This window comes from Leucoraja erinacea, chromosome 11 (genome assembly GCF_028641065.1).
Source record: "Leucoraja erinacea ecotype New England chromosome 11, Leri_hhj_1, whole genome shotgun sequence".
NCBI classification, from domain to species: domain Eukaryota; kingdom Metazoa; phylum Chordata; class Chondrichthyes; order Rajiformes; family Rajidae; genus Leucoraja; species Leucoraja erinaceus.
Window position 1 is genome coordinate 15,670,711 of NC_073387.1, and position 26,415 is coordinate 15,697,125.

At 43.1% G+C, this 26,415-nt stretch overlaps 1 protein-coding gene across 1 annotated transcript in view; it reads right to left on the reverse strand.

The window, feature by feature from the left end:
- The window catches only part of LOC129701492 (uncharacterized), a 47,721-nt gene that overhangs the window by 6,258 nt on the left and 15,048 nt on the right, over positions 1 to 26,415 (reverse strand). The window contains exons 6-14 of the mRNA XM_055642716.1: positions 19,456 to 19,704; positions 15,735 to 16,079; positions 12,897 to 13,169; positions 12,454 to 12,792; positions 9,271 to 9,537; positions 7,063 to 7,170; positions 3,640 to 3,738; positions 1,045 to 1,122; positions 251 to 325 (exon numbers count right to left, since the gene is read on the reverse strand). Of these exons, the coding sequence (XP_055498691.1) occupies positions 251 to 325; positions 1,045 to 1,122; positions 3,640 to 3,738; positions 7,063 to 7,170; positions 9,271 to 9,537; positions 12,454 to 12,792; positions 12,897 to 13,169; positions 15,735 to 16,079; positions 19,456 to 19,704 (1,833 nt within the window). The remainder of the gene's footprint in view (positions 1 to 250; positions 326 to 1,044; positions 1,123 to 3,639; positions 3,739 to 7,062; positions 7,171 to 9,270; positions 9,538 to 12,453; positions 12,793 to 12,896; positions 13,170 to 15,734; positions 16,080 to 19,455; positions 19,705 to 26,415) is intronic.

A 26,415-nucleotide genomic window follows, 5' to 3' on the forward strand; every position in this document is an offset into this window, starting at 1 on the left:
CTCAAAATCACACAAAAGGCAAATTCTTACACATGCCACACAGTGCATATGCGCAGAAGAATATTCCAGAACTCATAGGGATACTCAAGCGAGCCCCGTTTTACATGCAGCAATTTGAGGATTAGTGTCTCCGTTTTTCATTATGTATTTGCAGATATTTCAAACCAAAGCATTTAACTTGAAGTAAACTTTTCACTTGCTGAAATTTGACTTTCTATGACTAATCATCCCTCCACAGAAATATTCTTACCTTGTGTTGGCTTCCTATTGACATTTGAATATTCGGCAAAGTCATCTGTCTCAGGATATGGTGTCTTCATAACTCCTGGAAAATATATATATTTCTAATTGAACCATTAATTGGGTCAGAAGAGTGTGCTCAGTTCTGGCAAAAGCAATACTGTCTAATAGGGGGTGATCATACCAGAAATAATCTTTAGTGTAATCCTTCTCAAGTGGTTTTAGAAGCATTTACATGCTGGTGAAGTATGTTTGAATGGTAGTGGATCATCATTTGAGTGGGTGAATGTTTTGGATTAACTATGCAACTGTCAATTATACTGTCCATTGGGACATACAACAAATCAATGGGATTAAAACATGCATAATCTGTTATTAGTAGGCTATGCTTTCTCAATGTATGGTGCTTGATCATACAATTTCTGTGACAATGAGACTATCATTGAAAATGGTATCTATATTAGATGTAGGATCTGAGGTTACACTAAGCACCAGAGAGTACCGTTGGAGTGATTGGTAATGTAAATATGTCCCCTCTATATTTCATTACTGCAAAACACACATTTTAATTGTAAAATGAAGTACAGAATGATTAAACTCACCTGAAACAGAGGGTTGTATTATGGATCACCATTGCAAATTATATTTTACGAAAGGATGTGAAACACACAAAATTAACCTTTACTGATCTTTAGGACCTCCAGGCCAAATAATTAAAATCAAATTGTCTCTACGAAACCTGACAGCATTTTGTTTGACAATACATATGGAGATAGGGATATAGAATACGATTCATCCATTTACCTTCTTTCTTTGACTTCCTGTTCACAGCCATATATTCAGCTTTATGACTGGTCTCAGGTATGAGTTTCTTGTTACTACCTGGAAAATAAATATTTTTCTGCTTCAGCATTTTAAAGGGCTTTGTTCTATAAAGGCTTCATCAGCCAATTTTACAAAAAAGTGTCCTTTTCCTATTGAGATCAAAGATAATCAGGATAGCCCTACAATTTTTCACCAGCTCACTCACCATTCTCCTGTGCTGCGAGTGCAACAAGTTTTGTTCTGATCGGTAGTATATTGTAAAAGTTAGCAAGATTTAAAAATTGTAAAAACCGCACGTACGCAGATCGATTTCCTCTCCTGCTAGTCAGCACTGCATGGATTGGTCTCTTCTCCTGTCACTCACCGGGACGGTCGCCCTTTCCTGCGCCATCGCATATTTACTGGATCTGAGCGACGCTTTGGGTGGCCGGCGGAAGGACCAGAAGCGGCGAGGAAGAGGTGAGGAGTTATGGAGGAAGGGAGGGAGTGACTGAGGGTAGGGGAAAGGAGAGGTGAGGGAGGGATTGGGGAGGGTAGGAGGAGAGGGAAAAGAAGAGGGTGCGGAGGGAGAGTGGGGAGGAGGGGAATAGAGGAAGAGGAAGGGGCAGTGGTGGAGGTAGAGAGTGGGGAATAGAGGGGGAGGAGGGGGAAGTGGGGGAGGTGTGGTGGGATAGTGGGGGGGATAAGGGGAGGTGAGGAGTGGGGGATAGAGGGATAGAAGGGGGGTATGGAGGGGAGAGAAGTTATGGAAGGAGGGAGGGAGTGACTGAGACTAGGGAAAAGGAGAGGGAGAGAGAGGTGAAGGAGGGATTGGGGAGGGGAGGAGGAGAGGGTAAAGAAGAGGGAGGGTGAAAAGGTGGGGGAGGGTGTACTGGGGGATGAGGGGAAAAGAGCTGCACCTCTGTAGTTGAGGGCTATGGGTGAGTGGTGGAATATTGCGTTCGCGGACCAAGCCTCCTGTGTGACAGGGACCCAACGGGTCTCACTTAATCTAGTTATTGTCTAAATACTATGCAATTAGTGGATTTAGTTGTGATTACAAGTTGTTAATAACGAATTCACAATCAATGAATAAGCTATTTGGCAGTAAATCCACCAATCTGGCTCTAATCATTTTTTTTAAGGCTATCTGTTGGAGATTCAGTGGTGGGATTATAATAGAAACATAGAAAATAGGTGCAGGAGGAGGCCATTCGGCCCTTCGGGCCAGCACCGCCATTCATTGTGATCATGGCTGATCATCCCCTATCAATAACCCGTCCCTACCTTTTCCCCATATCTCTTGACTCCACTAGCCCCTAGAGCTCTATCTAACTCTCTCTTAAATCCATCCAGTGACTTGGCCTCCACTGCCCTCTGTGGCAGGGAATTCCATAAATTCACAACTCTCTGGGTGAAAAGGTTTTTTCTCACCTCAGTCGTAAATGACCTCCCCTTTATTCTAAGACTGTGGCCCCTGATTCTGGACTTGCCCAACATTGGGGACATTTTTCCTGCATCTAGCTTGTCCAGTCCTTTTATAATATTTTAAGTTTCAATCCACGTTTCCAGTTAATTAATGAATAAACCTCAACAAGTTTTGCAATGTGTAATTTCGACTTGACTCAACAGTGCAATGTTTCTTTCTGGCTTTAGTCTATTAAGAGCTGCTGTAGAACCTTTATTATCTGACACTTTACCAAATGCCAGGCACCAGTAACTGGAACTTTTGTAGGAATGCCCAGGCTGATGTACGGGCAACATCAAAAGATGGTCAGAACCGCCTTGTGACAGCAATGAGGAAATGGCTAGCCCAACTCCTGGTTAACTCCGAGATAGATTCTTAGAGCCACTTGTAATGGAGCCGACCAGAGAAAAGGCAATTCTGGATTTAGTGTTGTCCAAGGAACCAGATATGATAAGAGAACTTGAGGTAAAGGAACCGCTTGGAGGTAATGATCATAATATGATTAGTTTTAATCAGCAATTTGAGAAGGAGAACATTAAATCGGAAGTGTCAGTGATGCAGTTGAACAAAGGGGACTATGAAGGCATGAGAGGGGAGCTGGCCAAGGTAGACTGGAAAGGGATCCTAGCAGGAATGATGTTGGAACAGCAATGGCTAACTGGACTGTTTGATTGATTGCCAACTGACAAGTCTGCCACTTGCAAATAACCATACATTTAAATTAAGGATTGATCCATGTATACTCATCATGAGCCTTTATGATCAGTGGGCAGTGACGTGCAGGAGGGGCCAGTGGGTAGATGACCCTTGGCTTAAGATATGGATGGTACATTCCCTCTTGTCTTTGAATAGGTTTCTGAAATTGGGCTTTTTGAATATTGTGTTTTAGGACCATCCTGCATTTTAAACATTGGAAATATTTTCAGTCACATGTCTGTGATGAAGAATGATCATTACAAATGGAAAAAAAAAAGCGTTTAAAGATCAACAAATGTCTTTTGCTGTTTACAGCTGAGTTGTAACAGGATAAATACACAGCAGTTAATCGAAAGGGGAGACGGAATAGCTTGAGAAAATCGAAAACAATGCTTGCAAAATCCATTTAATACATCTTATTACAATATTACCTTGAGTTTGATGGATTTCATTGGTATTTGAATAAAGGTGAAATTCATCTTCTATGTTTCTGTTTGATTGTGGAGGTTTCTGACTTTGATTCGCCAAACCTGCCCAAACAGAATGTACTTAGCTTTCCTTTTAATATAGTTAATTGAACAACACAAACTCTGATTACCAACTATCTGAAATCCTTTCCAATATAACAACAATTATGACTATGCATGTTTTTGCAGTGATAAGATTTTTTTAAATGTGATATGTTTGTCATTCAACTATCTTCAAGTAAATAATATTTTCTTAAATTCAACCTCATTCCACATTATGAGCATATAACCTTTTTGGTTAAGGGATTATGCCATGGTCATGGCTAAATGGACATGAAACAGATTATCTGAGGCATGGTCTCATAATCCAGAAAGTGCAAGTTCCAATCACACATAGCAATTTTGGGTTTAGCTTTGAAAATACACCGGCACCTTGCATTTTACGCATGTTTGATTTATGCAATTTTGAAATAATGCAGTTGTTTAATAAATACCAATTCTTAGTTTGAGTAGTGTATTTTTGAAATAGCACACTCAAATGTATGCCTGTTTAAATGTTTAAGTTTATATGTTTAATTTATGCATTTTGCTTTTCAAAAACATAACGCCCCTATAAAATGTGAGGTACTTGTATTCTGATGTAGAAGTTGGCATCAGTAATGGCCAAACGATCAGTTTGGTGAAAAATTCAACTGGTTTACTGATATCCTTCCAGGAAGGAAGAACAACCTTAGCCAATCTGGCTCCACATTAACCTAATTGTTTGTTGCCTTTCTTCTGGATTGATCTGTTGCGGCACTCATTAGCATTGCTGGGCGTGGGCAATAATTGATGGTCTCGCCAATAGGTTCAGCATTCCAAATTAGTTCAAGGTATGATTTCATTTAATGGTGAACTCAATCGCCTTTTCTTCACACAGGACATGATATGTTACGTTTCTCCCTTGCAAGATTTTAGGAATACGTATCTGTAAGCAATGGGAGACTGAGCTTGTGTGGAATGTTGTGTTAGATTTCCATACCATGAGTAGCATAGTTGAATCTAACTGAGATATTATGAAAGCATTATCATCAATGGATACACAATAATCAGAGGCACTTCTTCTCTAAAATGAAGGAAACTGGTATGAGTGTAATGGTTTGTTTACGAACCACAGGTTCGTAAACCTGTGGACATGTCTATGTTGCGTTGTTGATGGTTATTCTCCTGATGAAATTATTTTCTGTTTATATCATCTGTCCAATCACCTACACGTGAAGCAACAAGGAAATTTTCAGATGCTACCCTGTAGGTTGGAGAAAACATAAGCACATCATTGGCGTGTTGTGAGATTGCTGCAGCATTGGAGGTGTCACCTAATCAGACATCACCATGATCAGTTGTTGAAGCAACTCCCTTCTGTCTCCTGAATTGGTTACAAGAGTTTCTATGGAACCAATTACAAAAGAGCAGTGGAGATACTCCATGTGCCCTGGTAAATATTCATCACTCGGATCACAAGGGCTTGTTGTGGGCAGATTTGTGACCATAATTCTTGCACCACATCATCAAATGGGTATCAACAAGCACCTCAGAATCAGAATCAGAATCAGAATTCTTTATTGTCATTGCATGTGTCACATACAATGAGATTACTGTGTCTCTCCATTTAAAAGAACTTCAAACATTCACATATCACGCTTTTTACACTCCCTCCCTCCCCAAACCCACCCATGGATTCACATTTACATAAATTAACACTCTCTGTTCTTGAGTCTGGCAGTGCGTGACTTTAGCGACCTGACTTTAGTGACCTGTACCTTTTTCCTGAGGGCAGCAATGTGAAAAGGTGGTGACAAGGATGTGTAATGTCTTTCACGATATTACAGGTCCTGCTGCGGCATCTGGAGTGGTAAATGTCCTCCAGAGGGGGCAGGGGGAGTCCAATGATACCCTTGGGCAGTGTTTATCACCCTCTGGAGAGCTGCTCTGTCAGCTGCTGAACATTTCCCAAACCAGGCAGTTATGCAGTAAGTCAGTATGCTTTCTACCGAACAGCGGTAGAAACACTCCAGCAGTTTAGCAGACAGATGGGCCTTTCTCAGTGTTCTGAGGAAGTAAAGTCTCTGTTGCGCCTTTCTTACATCTACAGCAGAGTTCACAGACCATTTAAGATCCTCACTGATGTTGATCCCCAGAAATTTAAAACTAGGCACCCTCTCCACCTCCTCACCCCCCATCTCCAGTCGCCTGAGCTCCGCTCTATGTCGCCTGAAATCAGTGATGATCTCCTTTGTCTTTTTAATGTTCAGAGAGAGATTGTTGTGAGCACACCACTCAGAAAGTCTGTGCACCTCCTCTCTATAGGTGACCTCGTTCCCATTTGAGATGAGCCCCACCACGGTTGTATCGTCCGCAAATTTTATAATCCTATTTGCGGGGTGATGGGGCAAGCAGTCATGTGTGTATAGGGCGTAGAGGAGCGGACTGAGCACACAGCCCTGCGGTGCTCCTGTGCTGAGGGTCAGGGATGTCGAGGTGTAGGGTCCAAGTCTCACCGTCTGTGGGTGTTCACTGAGAAAGTCTAATATCCACCGACACAGTTGACTGCTGAGGCCAAGGTCTAGCATTTCTGTGATCAGCTTGCTGGGTATGATTGTATTAAAAGCTGAGCTGTAATCAACAAAAGGCATCCTGACATATGACCCCTTCTCCTCTAGGTGTTGTAGTGCAGCATGGAGGACAGTGTTTATGACATCCTCTGTAGATCTATTAGCCCTATATGCATACTGGTGTGGGTCGAGTGAGGGGGGGGGAGAGATAATTTAAGGTGACCTAGGACCAGCCTTTCAAAGCATTTGGAGACTACAGATGTAAGAGCAACAGGCCTGCAGTCATTGAGGGAGTTGATGTTTGTCTGCTTGGGCACCGGGTTGATAGTGGTGGTTTTCAGGCACGCTGGCACGGAGGAGTGTGCTAGGGAAAGGTTAAAAATGTCTGTGAATACCCCAACGAACTGATGAGCACAGGCACATTCAATTGGTATTTGTTTACTCAACGGGATGGCTACACAGTTATCCCATGGTAAGACCACAGCAGAAAAGTGGAGATTGATAGGTGCTTGATTAGTAGGGGCATCCAAGGTTACGGGGAAAAGGCAGGAGAATGGGGTTGAGAGGGAAAAATAGATCAGCTATGATCGAATGACAAAGCAGACTCGATGGGCCAAATGGCCTAATTCTGCTGTTATGTCTCGGAAGTCTTTCACCAGTTTCCTCATGACAAAATAAGTAGCCAGAACAATACCCATTGCATGTAACAATGTACTATCTAATCAATGAAAATAAAATTGCTATTGATAGTTTTTCGAATCATGTGCTGCATTAGGTATTTCTTCAAGTAATTTACCTGTAAGCTTACACTTTCTTAGACACAGCACCACTACCAGGACGATGATGAGGAGAAGAGCCACAATCCCAGTAATTACAACAGGGTAGTGATTAAAAGTATATTTCTCTGTCAAAACAAAAAGCACAGGTTTCACATTTGTAGATTAAATTGGCATCATTCCAAAATGCTGACTCACCAATAACACTGACTAGTTTACAATTAGCCTGCAGAGACCAGAGGTCCTGGATTTAATCCTTGATCCAGTTTAACGAACCTCACTCAGGAAGATCAGAGAGTCACAACTTCCTTCTGTGCTCATCCATTAGCATCAAGACATCAATCATACAAAGGTCTAATTCTTGGTGTCAAGTAAGTGCCTCTCCTCAGGCAGATGATGTGTGTGGATGGCTGGTTGGTGAAGGATCCAATTTGGCAGTGATGCTTCCCACTGTACAATGGGCAAATGCCAGTCATAGTCCGGGTTTACACTGAAATAATAGCTGCATTAGAACTGCTGACAACAGAGTGGCTAATAGCCTGGAATTTCAAACCTCTGTAGGCAGGAGCATGAAAACCACAAATGCTGGGAACAGTCATCAGATCAAGCAGCACCCATTGCAAAGAAAAAAATGAGAAAAAGTTTCAGATCAATTAACCTTTTACAAGTTTTAAGGAAGCGTAGGCACAAGCAACTGCAGATGCTGCTTTACAAAAAAGACACAAAGTGCTGGAGTAACTCAGCGGGTTAGGCAGCATCTCTGGAGAACATTGATAGGCAATGTGTTGAGCCGAGACACTTCTAAGGAAGTGTAATTGACCTGAAACTTTAACTTCTCTTTCCACAGATGCTGCCTGACATGCTGTGTGGTTTCACCATCTTCTGTTCGTATTTCAGATTTCTAAAATGTGCAGATTTTTGACTTTTAATTACGAAAACTGTACTGTGCATTTAACTAGCTCCCAATGGTGTTAGTGCACCTGCAATTCACAATTTCATTAATATCCTCGTGAAAATGTCTTTATTGGTTTCACGCACATGACCCTTCTTTACTTTTAGTGGTGTTAATGAGTGCTTCAGTACTGCAAACCTGGTGATCTATTCAAGCACCAATTAGCATTAAGGGCTACAGCGCTTAAAGATCACCATTACATGACAACAGCAGCTGATGGACACAAGTGTTGGAGCAACTCAGTAGATCAAGCAGCATCTCTGAAGAAAAAGATCTGAAGAAGGGTTCCAATCTGAAATGTCACCCATCGTTTTGTCTGCAAAGATGTTACCTGACCCGCTGAGGTACACCAGCACTTTGTGTCCATCTAACAGCAGAAGATGGTAGGGTTTGGGAATGAACAGGGAAGTGACTATGCCAGACCCTTGGAGTATGAGCTCCAAAGCCTTTAATGAAAACTGTGAATGGAGAGTGTACAGGCTCCTGAATGACCTGTTGAGGAGTGTTACATCTTGAGGAGTATCAACCTCTCACATGGCTTTCTGCAGAGCCATGACCACAGGTTTCCAATCCAAGGGCTGGGGACACCACAGTGGGAGAGGGTGTGTGGGGTGGCCTCTCCCTTGGTGCAGCAGCTGCAGGAGCAGCGTTGTACTGGCACTGAGGCACAGGCAGTGGACATCCAAAGTCTTCATTCCTCAGTGGACTATCAGCGGACTGCAGTCAGAGCCCTGTTGCCCTCAGCCTGGGGGAGACTGCTGTTCTCCAGGAGTAAGGAGTAATAACACCAACCTAGAGCAAATATAGGCACAACGTGCTGGAGTAGATCTGAAGAAGTGGGAATAAATAAGAGAACTGGGAGGACACTGATATGGTCACAGGGAGAATGTGTAAATTCCACACAGACAGCACCAGAGGTCAGTATCTATTTCAAGTCTCTGGATTTGTGAGGTAGCAACTCTATCAGCCATGCCGCTCTGCTGCCCAAATGCAAATGTATACTTAATAATTTTCATTTGATATTAAAATGGAAAATAATGTGACTTCATATGCAACACACATTACAAAAAGGATGCAATCCAGTATCTAAGCAATGCTTTCATTATTTCATCATTGTCAGAGATGACATTGACTTACAACAATGACCAAGAGAAGATTTAATGTGTTGACATGTGACTATATTGGCTGAAATGAAAGAATTGCAGTTGAACGTGAAATGATGCAGGACATTAGAATTTTAAAAAATCTGAGGTGGTCACAAAGCTGAGACACTTACTCTTCACCTGCAGATAATACGGAATTAAAGTCTTTGGTGCATTTTGATGAAACACAATACATTTCCACTTCCTTCTGGCTCCATCGGCTTTTGGAATAATCAGCTGTAAAGATTTCCCTTCATGTTGCTCCTTAAATGTTTCCTCTTCCACAATTTTGTCATCATCACTGATCCAAACCAGTCTCATTGATTTGGTGACGTGAGACACAGAGCAGGTCAGGGTAACGGTGTCTCCCTCAGTCACTGCATCAGACGGCTCAGCTGTGACTGTTTAAGCAAGAAAATAATTGTGATTTTAATCAACGGCCATAGTTTCTACCCAAGTGTACTGTTATAGAATCCGGTAGGCGGCGCGACTCTGGTCAGCAGCGGCCTCTGCAGCCTGTCCGCGTTTTTATTATTTTTTGTCTGTGTTTTTATGTAGTTTTTGTTATTTTATGTTGGGGTGTGTGTGTGGGGGAGTGGGGGTGGGGTGGGAGGGAAAACTTTTGAATCTCTCCCTGCACTGGAGACCCGACCTTTTCTCGTCGGGTCTCAGCTGTCGTTGGGGCCGCAACGAGGAGCGGCCTCCAACAGGAAGAAGCCGGGGACTCAGGTGCCGACTCACCTCACCGTCGCGGAGCTGGCCGAGACCGGAGCGGGTGGAGCGGTGGAGGAGCGTTGCCGCCGCTGCTGCTGCTGCTGCTGCTGCTGCTGCTGCTGCTGCTGCTGCCGCCACTGCTGCTGCTGGGTCGGAGGCTGCTGCTGCGGGTCTGCGGACGGCGGCACCGGGAGCCCGCGGATCCCTGGAGGGAGACCGCTTTTCGGGGCTCCTGCAACGGCGACTTCTCCCGCCCGAGTTGCGGGGTCGAAGAGCTCCTGGAGCGGGGCCTGACACCACTGCCCCGCGCGGCTTGGAATGCGGGACTTTGCGAGCGCACGCCGGGGGCTCCAACATCAAGAACCCGGTGTGCGACCTCGCATCACCCGGCGTGGCTTTAATGGCCGCGGGACAATCGCCATCGCCAGCCGGGGGCTTTGACTTTGACTCTGACATCGGGGGGGAGAGAGTGCAGTGGAGAGATAAGTTTATTTGGCCTTCCATCACAGCTATGTGATGGATGTTTATGTAAAATGTAATTATGTTGTGTCTGGGGTCTATTTGTGTGTAATGTATGGCTGTAGAAACGGCATTTCATTTGGACCTCCAGGGGTCCAAATGACAATTAAATATACTCTTGATACTCTTGATACTCTTGATATATTTTTCTCTAAGTACCTGATATGTGCAAGGCCAAGTCAAAAATACCACTGACATTATGTAAAATTATGTTGCACAATTGAGTTTTCTCAATCTTTTACATTTTTCAAAAGCATTGCTCAATCAACTGCCGCTGCCGCTGCCTCCAATGTCCTTGTTCACGGTGCTGGCCACAACACTCTTTCCCCCTCTAGGGACAAATTAACCTTAACTGGGAAATTCCACTGACTACAACCACTCATGTATAGCATGATGACATGGTATGATTTGCCTGGATAGCGCACAAGCAAACGTTTTTCCCTGTATCTTGGTACATGTGACAATAATACACCAATATCAATACCACTCCCAGATAAATGAAGAGATGGGAGATACAATGGAAATTTCAGACACTCACACTATAATCAAGCCTTTGATGAGAAAAGTGGAGAGAGGGCTTAGTGTATCAATACATGGGCACTGGTTGGACCTCTGTGTGATGTCACCGAGGACCAGTGAAGATGGGGCAGAGGAGGGGAAGGTTTATTTGCAAACAGCCAACAGCCATGTCCATCATATATGGCAACAGGAGACAGAAGATGATGATAGAAGGCTGTTTTGCACCTGGATGCCTGTGACTAATGAGTCCTACAATGATGTGCTGTATGTAATCTACATGAATGACCTGCAAATTGATATAGGAGGCAAGATCAGCAAGTTCAAAAATGAAGCTGGAACTTATGTGTTCTATAAAATGTTGGGCGTGTTATAAAAGGATTTGAATGAAATTAATTACCAGTGTCACCTCGAAACTAATGTTTAAAGATTGTTTAGGTTAAAGCCATGTTGACATGTGTTAATAAACCATTGTTAATAAAGTGAAGTTGTGAATATAAATCATGGGTAGACAGCATGGATCATGAGCTGCACAATTTGTGTTCCTGGTTCCTCTCGTGAATCAGCACACGGAGGATCTCAGATATGGGTTTCATCGATTTTCATTGGTGTTGGGGGTCATTGAGGGCACAACTCAGTTCTGCTGGGGCAAGTTTCCAACTGGCTTAGCTTGTGTACATCTTGAAGGGCCCCTATCTGATCATGTGTCAGATCAGTGATGTGAACCAGGTGTAGGTGGGTTTCCATAGTTTACTTAGTGAGGAAACCCCTTTTCCATCCCATCACATCTCTAAACTTGTTCCCACCCAAATCCCTGGCAGCAAACCCTCACCCCAGGAAGACCAGGCATCCACAGTCCAACCCCCACACTCAGCAGGTCAGGCAGCATCTGAGGAGGGAGTGGACAGATGCTGTTTCAGGTGGGAGCCTTTTTCATACTACTTGTAATGTTGTCAGTCCATTCCCCCCACAGATGCTGCCAGACCCACCAAGTGCCTCCAGCACTTTATGCTTTGCTCATGATTCCAGTGCCTGCAGTTCCTCATGTCCTCACACTTCGTACTTGTGCTTCAGATTCAGGGCATTAATGGACTATGGGATTTAAAACATTTACTTTTGTGACAAACACATTACTAACTGTGGGAATCAAAAATGTTGCCATATTATTAATATTATCATTCAACATGCAGCCTTGTGATATCATATTAGGGCAAATTTTGTGCTCAATAAAATGGGTATACCTTTGATTTGATCACCCGTTCACGCTAGTTATACCACTACACACCAGGGACAATTTACAGAGACTAATTAACCTACAATCCAGCACATCTTTGGGGTGTGGGACTAAATTGAAACACTGGGAGGAAACCCACATGATCACAGCGAGAACATGCAAACTCCACACAGACAGCACCTGAGCACAGGATTGAACCCAACTCTCTGAGGCTGCAGCTCTACCACTGCACAACAGTGCCACCCTAAATATTTGGGAAAGTTTTGCACAGAAGTCATATTCTGCATCACAATTACTTTATCATTGAAAGTGGTGGCAACATTCTATGACCAACCTGTAACTGTGATTAGTTCAATGGTCACATATTCATATGAACTCAAAGAACATGTATAAACTCCAGCATCTTCAAACTGTACAGGCACAATCCTCACACTGAAATTCTTGCTGGTTAAATTTCCCTTTATGATTTCCAGTCGATCCTCAAAGTAGCTCCTCTTGATATGGATCGGCTCAGACCTGCGAGTTGAAGCTATTTCCTTCACTTGATTCTGGAAATGTTGTGATCTCCAAGTCCATTTGGTTTCAATTAACTCAGCAGAAGCTTCACAAATCAGGTCGAGTTTATTGTGATCTGTGACTGAACGATAAACTGTGTACATCTTGTTATGTAAATCTGCAAGAGAGGGTGGGGGAACAAAGAATTAGATTGCTACAGATGCTGAGATACAGATGTTCTGGAACTATTTAATAGCTGCTGCAAGGCAGCTTTGGACTCACCCTGATCCACTTCAATATTCGTGTTTGCAGTGAGAACAATGGAGCCATTTTCCTGCGCTTCCCATGTGTACAGGTTGGGATTTCCAGCTCCAACATGTTGGACCATCAGATAGATGGTGTTATTCAGACGGATCTGATCAGTGTTGTTCCTCGTGTTCTGCTGAGATGAGCCTCTTGGTTTCCAGTGAAGACTGACGGTATCTGGGAGTCTGGAGATGGTACAGCTGAGGGTGATGTCACTGCCCATTACAGGACTCGGTGAGTCTGCCTCAACTGTGGACACAGACGCATGTGGTTCAGTTCCCCACCAGCTTTCTGAACTGCCATGGGCAGAATTATATTTTTCTTGCAAACAGACAGTCGGCCGAATGATGAGCAGCCGTGCTCAGTGATGGCATCAACATTTCCAGGTAGTGACCACCTGTCCCCTCGGTCCCATCCCTCATTTTGTCTACCTGCGCCTCCATGGAATTGAGTCAACTTTTCCCTGGATTGTCTGTCGGCCACTCATGCACCTTCACAGTTTAGGCTTGTCCCAGTCTGTGGGCTCGTGGGCTGGAAACCCCACCCTCTCATCAACCCCCTTCATGTAATATAATTCACTAGCTCTCCCTCATGCTTTCCACCACCAGGATCTACCACACCCTCCGGAGTGAACTCCACCACTACCCAGTGACTCTCATCCCATCCCAACCAGCGCACCTTGCCCCAACTCCCTGCAGCCGTGCTCTGCTTCACCTGATTCCCATCAACAAATCTCCCATCAAGTTAGGACCTGAGTCCACCTGTCCCCTCTCGGTCCCACTCCCCCCTTCATGTCCTACCTGCGCCTCCATGGAATTGAGTCAACTTTTCCCTGGATTGTCTGTCGGCCACTCATGCACCTTCACAGTTTAGGCTTGTCCCAGTCTGTGGGCTCGTGGGCTGGAAACCCCACCCTCTCATCAACCCCCTTCATGTAATATAATTCACTAGCTCTCCCTCATGCTTTCCACCACCAGGATCTACCACACCCTCTGGAGTGAACTCCACCACTACCCAGTGACTCTCATCCCATCCCAACCAGCGCACCTTGCCCCAACTTCCTGGATGCCAATCTGCCAGCCAGGACTCTGCTTCACCTGATTACACACCATTCCCACCCACCATTCTCTTTGCCAACAAATCCTGGCCCATCAAGTTACAAGGACATTGCAAGGACCTGAGTTACCTGCAGAGATTGGGCAGGCAAGGACTTTATTCTTTGGAAATCTGGAGGCCGAGAGATAATCTTATAGAGGTGTATAAAATCAGGAGACTTTTTCCTCGGGTAGGGTAATCAAGAGCTTGGCACTGCAAACCAATGTTTCTCATCCCTGTCATTAGCTTGCCTCATGTCATGGGACTTGAAACCTCACATGAGCTCTCAGACCAGCCACACCCCACAGCTATCCTGATTTTCGTTTTGTACTCAAGTGAAGGAAAGACATTAGTCCTTTGCATTGCATGTACTATAACTGTATATGCTTAACAAAAAAGTGTATTGTCCCACTGCAGGCCATCTGTATAACTCAAAATAAGCAGCCACCTTACGATATTTTCATGAAATAACTTTTTGCAGGCTGACCTTGTTAATGAGAGGGTAGACAAAAATGCTGGAGAAACTCAGCGGGTGCAGCAGCACCTACGTCGCGAAGGGAATAGGCAACGTTTCGGGCTGAAACCCTTCTTCAGACTGATGAGGGGTGATAGGGACTGATTGTTAATGAGAGGTGGGGTGGAAGTCAATGGGTCCACCTAGAACCATGAGCTGGTGGTAATGCAATGTCAGCACATTGCAGGTCTCTGCATCTACAACCTAATGGTGTGAAATATGCTTTGTTGATAGCAGGTGGAACTGCCCACTCTCTCTTTGTCTGGGTCCAGGAGGTTTCAGTGAATTGTCACTGAATTTAAGGGCCCAACACGTTTCATACCCGACCTCTCAGTTTCACCTATCCAGCATGGTGCAACCCATCTGTATTGTGGGCCACCATTATTATAGGGCAGGCATGGCTAAGGTTTTATTTTATTTTTCCATATTTCATAGTATGTTGATATTTTATATCACCTTGTCATTTAACGTGTTTTTAAATAAAATCATTATTTGTATCTTGTGAAACTATTTTTAAAAATCTACAATTATTTGATTGAAATGAATGAAAAATGTAGCATGAAAACAGGTCCTTCATCCCACTGAGTCCACTTTGACCTTCGACCACCTGAACACACTAGTTCTGTTATCCCTCTTTCTCATCCCTCGCTGCACTTTAGGGTCAATTTACAGAGGCTAATTAATCTGCAAACCCGTACATCTTTGGGATGTGGGAGGAAACTGGAGCACCCAGTGGAAACCCAAGAGAATGTAGGGAGAATGTGCAAACTCCACGCAGACAGCACCAGAGGTCAGGATTGAACACAGGTCTCTGGCACTGCAAGTGCCTTAAACTGACTTCAAATCTTTTAGAAATCCTTGGATCGTCCGAGGCAGTTGAATGCAGTAAGCAAATGGTTGTAAAAGGGAGTCAGGGTGGTGTTGGAAGTGGGCTCAGGATGCATCATGCAGAAAGTTGGTTACTACTCACAAGCTGCATCTCTGATTGTTAAACCAGGAGCTCAAAGCTGGTCAAGAACTGCAGCGCCACAAATTATTCATGTAACCTTGGGACAAGGAGGTAGGCGAGGTCAGGCAGTCAGTTGGATCAAGCACAATACAACCCATTTATTCTGTGGTGGGTTTTCTAACTTAACAATTGGGACAAGGAGGAAACTACATATTTGAAATATTTGTGTTGTTTCTTCATTCATTTCTGGACTTACCTTTTATTCCAAATAGTTCCCACTGAATCAGGATTTTCCCTCCGGGCTGTGTCTGAGTCCAGGTGAAAATTCCCGCAAGTTCAAAGGTGGGCTTCCTGATCCTCAGATTAAGGGTACCCCAGTCCGCATGCATCCTCTGGGAAATGCCTGGCATTTGATTGTACTCATCACTCAATTTGATGGCCCACCGCTGATCTTCTCTGTGAAAAGTGGCCAATCGCTTTGTGGTTTGTTGCCCTGAGTGTGGCCTCCATTCCCAGTCAATGGGGCCATATCCAGGACTGTCTGGTCCTTTCAATACAAATTTGCCTTCCTGGTGGAAAAAGTAAATGGAATTCCCGCTTCCTGCAAGGAAAAGCGAATAGAAGTTGTAAAATTGGACCTCAATTCAACTCTGTAATTATTAGTACGATAGAGAATTTGTCTGGTAAATTTGCAGGTATGTACAGAAGTGACACAGCACGTTCACACCAGAGTTCACTACTGTCCAGCTGGAAAAGGGACAGTCCATTTCTCACAGAAACTCTGTTTATCATCAATAGGGGGCGCCGCATGATTGCAGCCTCGCCAACAGACTGTCTTTTTGTCTTTTTTTTTGTTATTTTTAGTGTTTTAAAAGTATGTGTTGAGGGCCTGTCCCACTTTCATGACCTAATCCACGACCTCTGCCGAGCTTGCCCTTGACTCATACACAGCATGGTCATCACGAGGTCATAGGAGGCCGAAGGTAGGTCGTAGGTAGGTTGTGATGTTAGTCGTAGGTACTCGTGGCATCAAGTAGGTCGTGATGAAAAATTGTAATTTTTTTCAACATGATAAAAAATGTCCATGAGTAAAAAAGGTTGTGAATTAGGTTGTGAAAGTGGGACAGGCCCTTTAATGTTATCTGGTTTGTTTTATGTGGGGGGTGGGGAGGGGGTCGAGGGAAACTTTTTTTCAATCTCTTCCCTTCCCAGAGATGCGATTGTTTTCTGGATCGTATCTCCGGTCGCTCTGCAGCCTAACATCATGGAGCTGGCGGCCTTGCTCGGGACTGACTTTGAGCCCACCGCGGGGACGTGGAGTTACCATCGGAGCCGATCCCTTGCCTGCGATTGATGCTCCAACTGCGGCCTGCGGATTTCATCATCGACGAGCTTGCAGTCTTGGGTAGAGATTGTAGATTGGGAGCTCCAAGTGACGCAGAAGGTTTTGACCAGCCCCGACCCAGGGCCAGCTGGAGCTGAGATCCCCTCAATGCATGAACTTGATCACCCCGACGCGAGGGCCCAAATACCACTGGCTACAGGAGCCAAGATCATCCCGTAAATGGAAGGCTCAAGGCCCCCGGCCGTGGGAGAACAAAGAAGGGAAGTGATTAAACTTTTTTTCACCTTCCATCACAGTGAGGAATGTGGAGGAGTCACTGCTGTGGATTTTATTTTAAAATGTATTTTTTGTGTTCTGCTGCTTTTTATTGGTATGGATAATGAAATTCCTCATGTGTTGCAAAACATACTTGGCTAATAAAATATGATTATGATTACGATTTATAATGGAATGGAATTTCTCAAATTTAAACTTTTACAAGATACCATCCTATTCATTTAGCTCATTAAATAAAACAATATATATTTTGCCAAGTGTGATATCTCAAAGAGAATGACAGGCTTTTGATTTGTTTTCTGCATTAAAAAGGAAAGGGTGCTGAAAAGATTCACTAGGAGCTTACTGGGAATTGTAGCCTTGACATAGTGAGAGGCTGGGATAGGCTGGAGTGTAGGAGACTAAGGGGTGACTTTATTGAACTATACAAAATCAAGTAATAAGCTTAAGCTGGGAGGGGAGAGATTCAATAGGGGCCTCAGGGCCAACCTTTTCATTCAGATGGTAGTCCATATATGGAATTAGCTGCTGGAGGGAGCTGATACAAGCAGATATAATTACAACTTGCAAAAGAGATTTGGACTGATATATGGGGAATCAGTCTCTGGGTACGCCACACGTTCTAAATTCCCTCCAAGTCATACCCATTCTGATTTGGAAGTGCAGAGTGTACCTTTTGTTACAGGGTTAAAATCCCACAGGAAACCAAGGACTGGAGGAGTTCCATCGTTATATGTATTGGATTGGTTCAAGAAGAGAGTTCACCAATATCTTCATAAGAAAAGTTAATATTGGGCAATAAATTGTGACTTTGTAAGTAAGCCAAGCGCTCTTGAACTAAATAAAATATAATTCACAGGTTTCATCCATGGATGGGGGTTTCTAACATAGGATCCACAGGAGGAAGTAACGGGAATATTCTGATGAGATTCCAAGGGTAATGGAAACTAGCACTTACCGCATTCACAACCACTACGAAAACATTTGAGATATGGAGTGAAAAAATCACACTTATGGAATTTATGTGTGGAAAAAATAATCTTCTAAACACAAAATGTGGAAGAAATAGTTCAAAATGTTCCAACTGTGGAGAACTGAGGCAATGCTCGATAATAATTGGCCTTGTGAAGCTGTTTATGAGTTGCTCTCTTGAACCATTCCAATACAGAAGGAACTCCTCCAATGCTGTCTGGTTGACTTCTGGGACTATTTCCCAGTTGCGTCATTGCTTTTCCATATCACAATGGTTTGCATTGTAATATGTTGCATCTCGAGAAGACCATTATCTTTCAATATGCAAACACTTTAGACTTTGGAGATACAGCGTGGAAGCAGGCCCTTCAGCCCACCATATCCACACTGAATACCAATCACCCTGTACATTACCATTATCCTACACACCAAGGACATTTACAATTTACAGAAGCCATTTAAACCGCAAAGCTTTGGAATGTGAGAAGGAACCAGAGCACCCAGAGAAAACCCATGCAGTCACAGGGAAAAAACACAAACTCCATACAGACAGCATCTGTAGTCAGGATCAAATCAGGTTCTCTGACGCTGAAAGGCAGCAACTCTACCACTGCGCCACAGTGCCACCCTATCATGACATGGATGGTTTTCTAGGAACGCAACCCATGTACAATCACAGAAATATACTGTTAAAAAGCAAATATTTTTGGAATATCGGAAGGTAACCCTGAACTAAACGTGTTTCAGAAGAATTTACTCAATTACGGGCTAATAATAGGAAAAAAGCTCATACTTAAATTCTGGAAAAATTCGCCTACACCAACAATAAAAATGTGGATATCAAATATGTTTGAAACACTACATCTGGAAGAGATGAGATTCCTCTTAGCAGGCAAACCAGACCACTTCCAAAAGACGTGGTCTACGATTTTGGAACTATTACAAGCATAAGGTGCAATAGTAATTTTAAAAATAAATAAATAAATAAATAAATAAAAGGTGCCAGGATCTGGCAACGGGGGGTAAAAAAAACAAAACAACAAAAACAGACTTGGTTGGTAGTCTCCTTTCTGCGGAGTTTAATGTTATAATAGAGCGATTGTTTCTCCTCTCTTTTTCCTTCTTTTCTAGGGCCTACTTTCTTTCTTTACTTCCTTCTCTAACTTCTTTTCTAAGGAGCTTTCCTTTCTCAACACTCTCCTGCACCTTCACGACTCTTGCGCACTTTCTTTACTTTCTTTACTTCTAACTTTTTCTTAAAGCTCAAAAAATGAAGCGGTACAAAAAATGTATTAAGACATATGTGTTGTAGTATTGTAATTTACCGTACTTCTAATAAAAATTAAATTAAATTTAAAAAAAAGCACCTTACCAAGTCACTTACCACTGGGCTCCAGATAAAATGGGATGAATAGCTGAGGCCTGTCTAGATAAAACACACCACACTGCCAGTCCCATTGGTCTTCATCAGTTTTCTGAATTGTCAGCCTCACTGATTTCTCATCCCCAGTCAGAGTCTTTTCTCCAACATATCTGTCATGGCCATTAATCCACACCAGTTTCATTGACTCAGTGACATGAGACACAGAGCAGGTCAAGGTAATGATGTTTCCCTCAGTCCCTTCAGCTGTAACTTTGGAAATAAGAAAATAATTTTTAGATTTTTAATATGAATTTTATCATTTGATACATCAGCACCATTCTGGGCCTATAATCTGAAAAACAGTCCACTACCGATTTTCCAGCACAATTGGTTCCAGAGCCTTTATGGATTTTCCATTTTGCCAGACCAACAGAGGTCACGATCCCCAACAGGAGTCAAACAATACCGGAAGGTTCTGCATAGGCCGCCAGAGGGGCGAGATTCTAGCCCGCCCAATTGGCCTTGGAAGTTGACTATGGGAACAGATCTGCCAGCTATGGCCAGGCCAAAGTTCCAGAGCCCTGGCCGCAGGAGGGGAAATTAGACCCACTGATCAGCCGCAGAAGCCCTGATGATGATGAGATCGGCCGCCTCACCCAGCCTAGGTGCCACATTTTTGAGAGGATTTCCGGGAAGGTTTCCAAGTGTGCTCTAGCGATTTGGACGGAATAAAAGAGGTGCCAGAAAGTCAGTTGTGGACCTGTATAACATGGAATAAATAAAATTGCACAATTCAATGGAAGATAATATCAGCCATTAAAAGGGATCTTTTTGGGGCGAGAAATGTATATGTCCTGATATCTTTCTCCGCTGTCCAAGGTGCATGATCTATACCAAAATCCAAGGAGCTGGAAATGTTGGAAATCTGAAATAAAAACTGAAAATAACTGAAGCACTCTCTAGGTCAAACAACATCTTTGAAAGAGGAGCAGAAATAAAATTTCAGCTCTGTGATCCTTTGTATAGATTAATTCTGTTTCTATTTCTGCTGATACAGCCTAAACTGGCCTAACAGTATTTCCAGCAACTTTTTCAAAATTCGAAGTCACATTGATTATCTTGCAATCTTAAAATCAATTCCAGGCGAAAGATCCTACAAATTTGCTATTAATATGATCGCATGCACTGTTCACTGTTATTAAAACATGGGTCCGTGTGGAGTTTACATGTTCTCCCTGTAACCGTGTGGGTTTCCTCCGGGTGTTCTGGTTTCCTCCCACATCCCAAACATGTATGGGTTTGTAGGACAATTGGCCTCTATTTCTTGCCCCCAGTGTGTTGGGAATGGATGCAAAAATTGGATAACATGGAACTACTGTGATCAATGGTTATGGTGGACTTGTGGACCGACGGGCCTGTTTCCATGTTATATCTCTAAACGCAACTCAGCTCAACTTAATTAAACTCAACTAAAGTCTCAGAAAGTATTGAAGGCTCCACAGCTCTGTCATTTGCATATTCAAACATATATCCCCTGCATTCACAGGCTGACTGCAGCTCATGACACCACAAATAACTGTATGAACAATTAAATCTCTAATTTTAAGTAACGCTTTCCTTTCCCCTCCATTTCCTACGCCTTCCCCCATCCAGGTGCACACCCATGTGTCCACTATCCCATCCTACTTTCTTTTTCCCCCCTATCCCCTTCCACCTATATTCCTCCCTCTGGTTTTCAATGTCACTCCTCTCCTTATCCAACATCCCTTTTTGTGTCCTTTTCACCTCTGGCATTTGTTCACCCTTCTGCCAATCAACACCCTCCCCCACACCTGTATCCACCTATAATTTGCCAGGCTTTCTCATGCCACCACATCTTCCTCCACCTTATCACTTCAATTAGTCTGAAGACGGGTCCTGACCCAAAACATTGGTAGGGTCACCTCTTCATATGCGTGAGATCCTATCTGACTTGCTATGTTACTCCAGCACTTTCTGCCTTACTCAAGAACCCTTGTGGACTATCTTAAATCCCATCACCACTCCAGCAATGATTTCAGTAGTTTCCCTCCATAATTAAGAGGCCAGGAGACGTCTTGAAAAGGGGAAGTGTCCCCAGTTGATCAGATCAAGAATAAGCGACTGCAGGAGCAAAATGGAAAGGGCTTGTGGAGTTGATGTTTGAGTAATGGCCGATTTATTAAAACCAATGCGCACCAGGAGACTAGTCAAGCTGATCTCCAAGTATGTCTTTGGTATGTTTTTTTATATTCTTAGACGACCAGATTACTCAGAAACTTGATTGTAAAATTAGTTCTTAATTGCATGAACTTGACGAACAACAAAATGAGGTCTTGCACTGAGACTTGATTAACAGTAAAGCACAGTCTTAATTACTGAAACCTGACTAATGATAAAATGAGGTGTTGCACAGAAACTTTACAAACAGTAAAATGAGGAATTGTAGAGAATGGAGGTCAGAAAGACAAATTAGTTGACAAACAGAAATAAATGAATATCCACAAGTCTAACTTTTTAATAGTAGATCCAATTTCCTGTTACAATGATGGGTGTACACTATAACGTAATCAATTAAGTTTCTGAGACGCGTATCTGCTACATTCCATCTATCTGCTGCATTCCATGTCTCAAGTGTTAGGCTTTGTCTGCGGTTCCCTGTCATCACATTAGCACAACCATATCCTTATTTACTAATTATTGGACATCACTATTTGTTTCCCTACAACAGTGACAAAACAGGACAGAAAAGTGATGACCTAAACCCAAATCTGCCCTCCTTCATAGCTCTGGCCACAGGAAGCAGACCAGAAAGAACACACAACAAACCGTTGGGTTGTTTGTCAATACTTTGGAAGTCACACATCATAGCCATTGTCACTTCCAGGGAGAATAGTAAGATTAAATGAGAACTTACCAGTTTGAAGTTTGATCATTATTTTATGAGGAGTAACGTTGAGGGAATACGCGAAGAACCCCCGCCAGGACACATGCGTGTCATTCTTCAAAGCAGCGGTGTGAAATCACAGATAACTGTAATGACTAAACATATAAGATTAGAGAAGAGATACCAGTTGAGTATATGATCAAGGGTGGGAGCGGAGGGCACGTTTTCCCTCAACGTTACTCCTCATAAAATAACGATCAAACTTCAAACTGGTAAGTTCTTGTTTAACCTTACTATTTTACTTCGGAGTCACGTGAGTGACTACGTGAAGATTTTAAAGCTCTGTGATTTCATGCCGTGGAAACGAGTCCATGCATCACATCTGCCTTGATAATGGGGAGAATAGTGTTAACATCATTAGATATCAATACGATATTGAAACAACGAAAATTTTATTAACACCAAATCATAGCCCCTATTTATGGGTTAAAATCATATTACGGAACGTAAAAGTGTTTCTGCAAATGTTTCAGGTTCAATGACTGGTTTATTATAAAATCGTTGGAAAGTTCTCTCCGTTGACCATCCTGCTGTCTTGAGGATTTGGTCCATTGGAACATCCAACTGCATTGCTGCTGATGTAGATGCAGCCCTGGTGGAGTGAGATTTAAAAATGTTAGTGTCTACTCCAGCCTTTATTAGGACCTGTTTTAGCCATCTTGAGATGGTCTGGACTGTCACTTTTTGTGTGGCTGTTTGTAGCTGATTAAAAGTGCCATTTCTTTGCCTCTGATGTTCCTTGTATATTCCATATATAATAGTAAGTGAGTTACTATACAGAGACGATCATCCGTCGGGTAGGCCCTGAAATCTATTTTTAGCCCCGCTGACCCCTGTCTGTTCTGTTTGACTAATTCATGGATATGAAAAGTCAAATTCCCAGATGAAATAGTCAAGTTGTCCAGCCTTAGTTTTTGTAGCGACTGGACCCTTTGTGCCGTGACCAAGGCCATCAGCATGACTGTTTTCATTGTTAGTTTCTGTAGGGACAGAGCTGTAGGTGGAGACCAGTTCCTTAACATGGTCAGTACAATGCTCACATTCCAAATTTGGGTGTACCTGGTTCTTGGGGGATTGGTATTGAAAATGCCCCTCATGAGTTTGGTTACCAGGGGGTGTGTCCCTACAGAATGCCACTCTGTTCCTTGCCACAGGTATGTTGACAGAGCACTTCTGGCGCAGTTGATGGCACTATAGCTGAGCCCCTCATCGTAATGGAGGCTAGCCAGAAATTCCAGAACAAACAGGATGTTGATCTGTGGTTGAGGTTATTGTTGTGACAGTACTTTTCCCATTTCTTGATGTACACCAAGTACTGTTTTTTGGTGGACTGTCTGTGGGCCGATGAAATCATATCCACTGTTCGGTCCGTCAGTCCCAGGTGTAGTAGAGGTGCTTTCAAACTCTACAAATTAATAGGTTTGTATAATTATGACATGGGTAACTTTCCTTTGTTACTCGATGGACCAGTAAATTAGGTCTATGATGGATGGTGATGCATGGTTCTAATACCATGTCTAGTATCACAGGGAACCATGGTTGAGTAGGCCAACCGGGTACTATCAAAATACCAGACGCAGAGTCTTGCTGTATTTTCCTTAATACTCGATTGATGAGGCAGAAAGGAGGGAATGCATAAATAAACAATTTCCCCCAATGCAGCGAAAATGCACCTGTTGCCAGGGTCTGGTTCCCATGAAACATAATTTGATAACTGTTGATTGAGCCTGGTTGCAAAAAGATCGATATCTGGTGTTCCATACCATGCTGTAATTTCAGCAAATACATTTTTATCCAACATCCATTCAGTGTTTTCATTGAATTTGCGTGACCTGGTGTCTGCCACTAAATTTAGTTTACCTGGTAAGTAGGTAGCTGATATCCAAATATCTCTCTGGATTCACCATTGCCAAATTGTGTTGGCCAGATTGTCACATGATGTTGATTTGTTTCCACCCATATGGTTGATATATGCTACCATGGTGGTGTTGTCAATTTGTACTCTAACATGCTGGTGATATAGCCCAGAACAATATGACTTAAGGCCATGGAATGCACTTAACATTTCCAGGTAGTTTATGCCCAGTGTTTGTAATAATGATGCCTCCTGTGCATTCCATCTCCCTCCACAGCTGGAGATGGAATTGGTAGCACCCCAACCAAGTGCACTGGCATCAGTTTGTAGTACCATAGACGGGTTGCTGATAATTATTGGATTGGAACAATACCTGATGTTATGTTCCCACCATTTTAGTTCCATTATGGCCTCTGTTGGTAGCTTCATTGGTCTGTCAAAATGGCCACCATTAATTTTGAGTGCTCTTATTTTTGCTCTCTGTAAATTTCGATAGTGTAAAGATCCGAATTGTGTGGCTGGAAATGCAGCCACTATCTTCCCAATTATTCTAGCTACCAGTCTAATGGATGGTTTGGTAATGTCAATGATTTCGCTACAAGCCTCTATTAAGGCTGTAACCTTTTCTTTCGGCAAAGTCACTGACATGAGAACTGAGTTAATGGTGAACCCCAGATAATCCATTTTTGTTGAAGGCGTTAATTTAACTGGGTGGATGATAAACTCCAGTTTTTCAAACAATTGTTTTGTGGCTGTTACCGCTTGTTTAGCCAATACCAAAGTTTTGCCAACAATAAGTATGTCATCTAGATATGCCATTACCATGTGTTTTTGTTTCCGCAGTAACGCTAGGGCTGGTTTCAATTTTTTGTGAACAGCCTGGGGGCTGATGTTAGCCCATTAGGTAGTGCCCTGTATTGTCAATGCTGACCCATCCAGTTGAATTTTAAATAACATCTGTGGTCACCTCTTATGGGTACTGTATAGTAAGCATCTTTTAAATCGATGCTTGCCATGTAGTAGCCTTTGGAAATCAATTGCTTAGCAGTAACAAAGGTTTCCATCTTAAAATGAATATATTGTACAAAGGTATTCAAAGTAGTCAAATCGATGATGATGCGGCAACCACCATCTTTCTTGTTTTTTATAAAGATGTTGGACACGAATTCCTGTGATTCGTGTTGGGTTTTCTCAGTTACTCCTTTTTTATAAAGCCGCTGTAGTTCAGCATGTGCTTTAGATTTTTCTATGCCTGTAAGCACGAACATTCGGTTCGGTACATGCTGAACTGGAGGGTTATGTTTTTCTATAAATTCTATGGTATAACCCTGGATACTGCTTAGAATATAAGTGTCGGTAGTTAACTTATTCCATGCATCCAAATAATATCGTAATCTCCCACCAACTTCCATGCTCCCTTTAATTCTTAAGGAACCAGACCCACCTACCTCCATGGTTACCAGTGATAGGTGTGTTACTTCTTCGGCATCCTCCGTGGATGTTGAGGCGCCGTTGTCTGGGTCTGTAGTTGGGTTGGTGTTGAGGGTTGCGCATTTTCCAGGAAGGTCGGGCCATGGCTTAAAAAAAGACCGATGTTGGGCGTTCCTGGTTTTGCGCTTTCTCCAGTTTGTCTTTGCCGACTGGTGGGGGCGTGGGGGTGATGTTTTTGGCCGTAGTAGCTTTTGGATGCTGCTTTTATGAGCCCCAGGGTTTTCGCCTCTTCGTCAAGTTCTTTGACTTGTTTTGATAAGTCCCCTCCAAATAGTAGTATTGGTGGTTTGGAGGTTCCAGGTTTGCAGCAGCCTGCAAATTTGGTGTCTAAAGCCGGTTGGATGGCACTTTTTATAATATTGTTTAACTCATATTGTGAGTTGCAGAGTAAAGCCAGTGCATCTTGGTGGTCTTGGGTCATGTTTTGCTCATTCAATGTGCGGGCAAAAGCCGTAATTCCTGCTGTTAGGACATTTAGGACTTTCTGTATTTTTAAGTCCCTGGTTCTAATTGATGCCCCAACATGTTTCCAGATGCACTGGGTGACACTGGGAACATTTAGCGACTTGCAGTTCCCTGGTGGTAAGTGTCGTGCCGTGGTGCCCAATAATGCCTGTCCCTGTAGTTAGTTAAAAGACATGTAGTCAATGCTTGCCGCTATTTTCGGCTC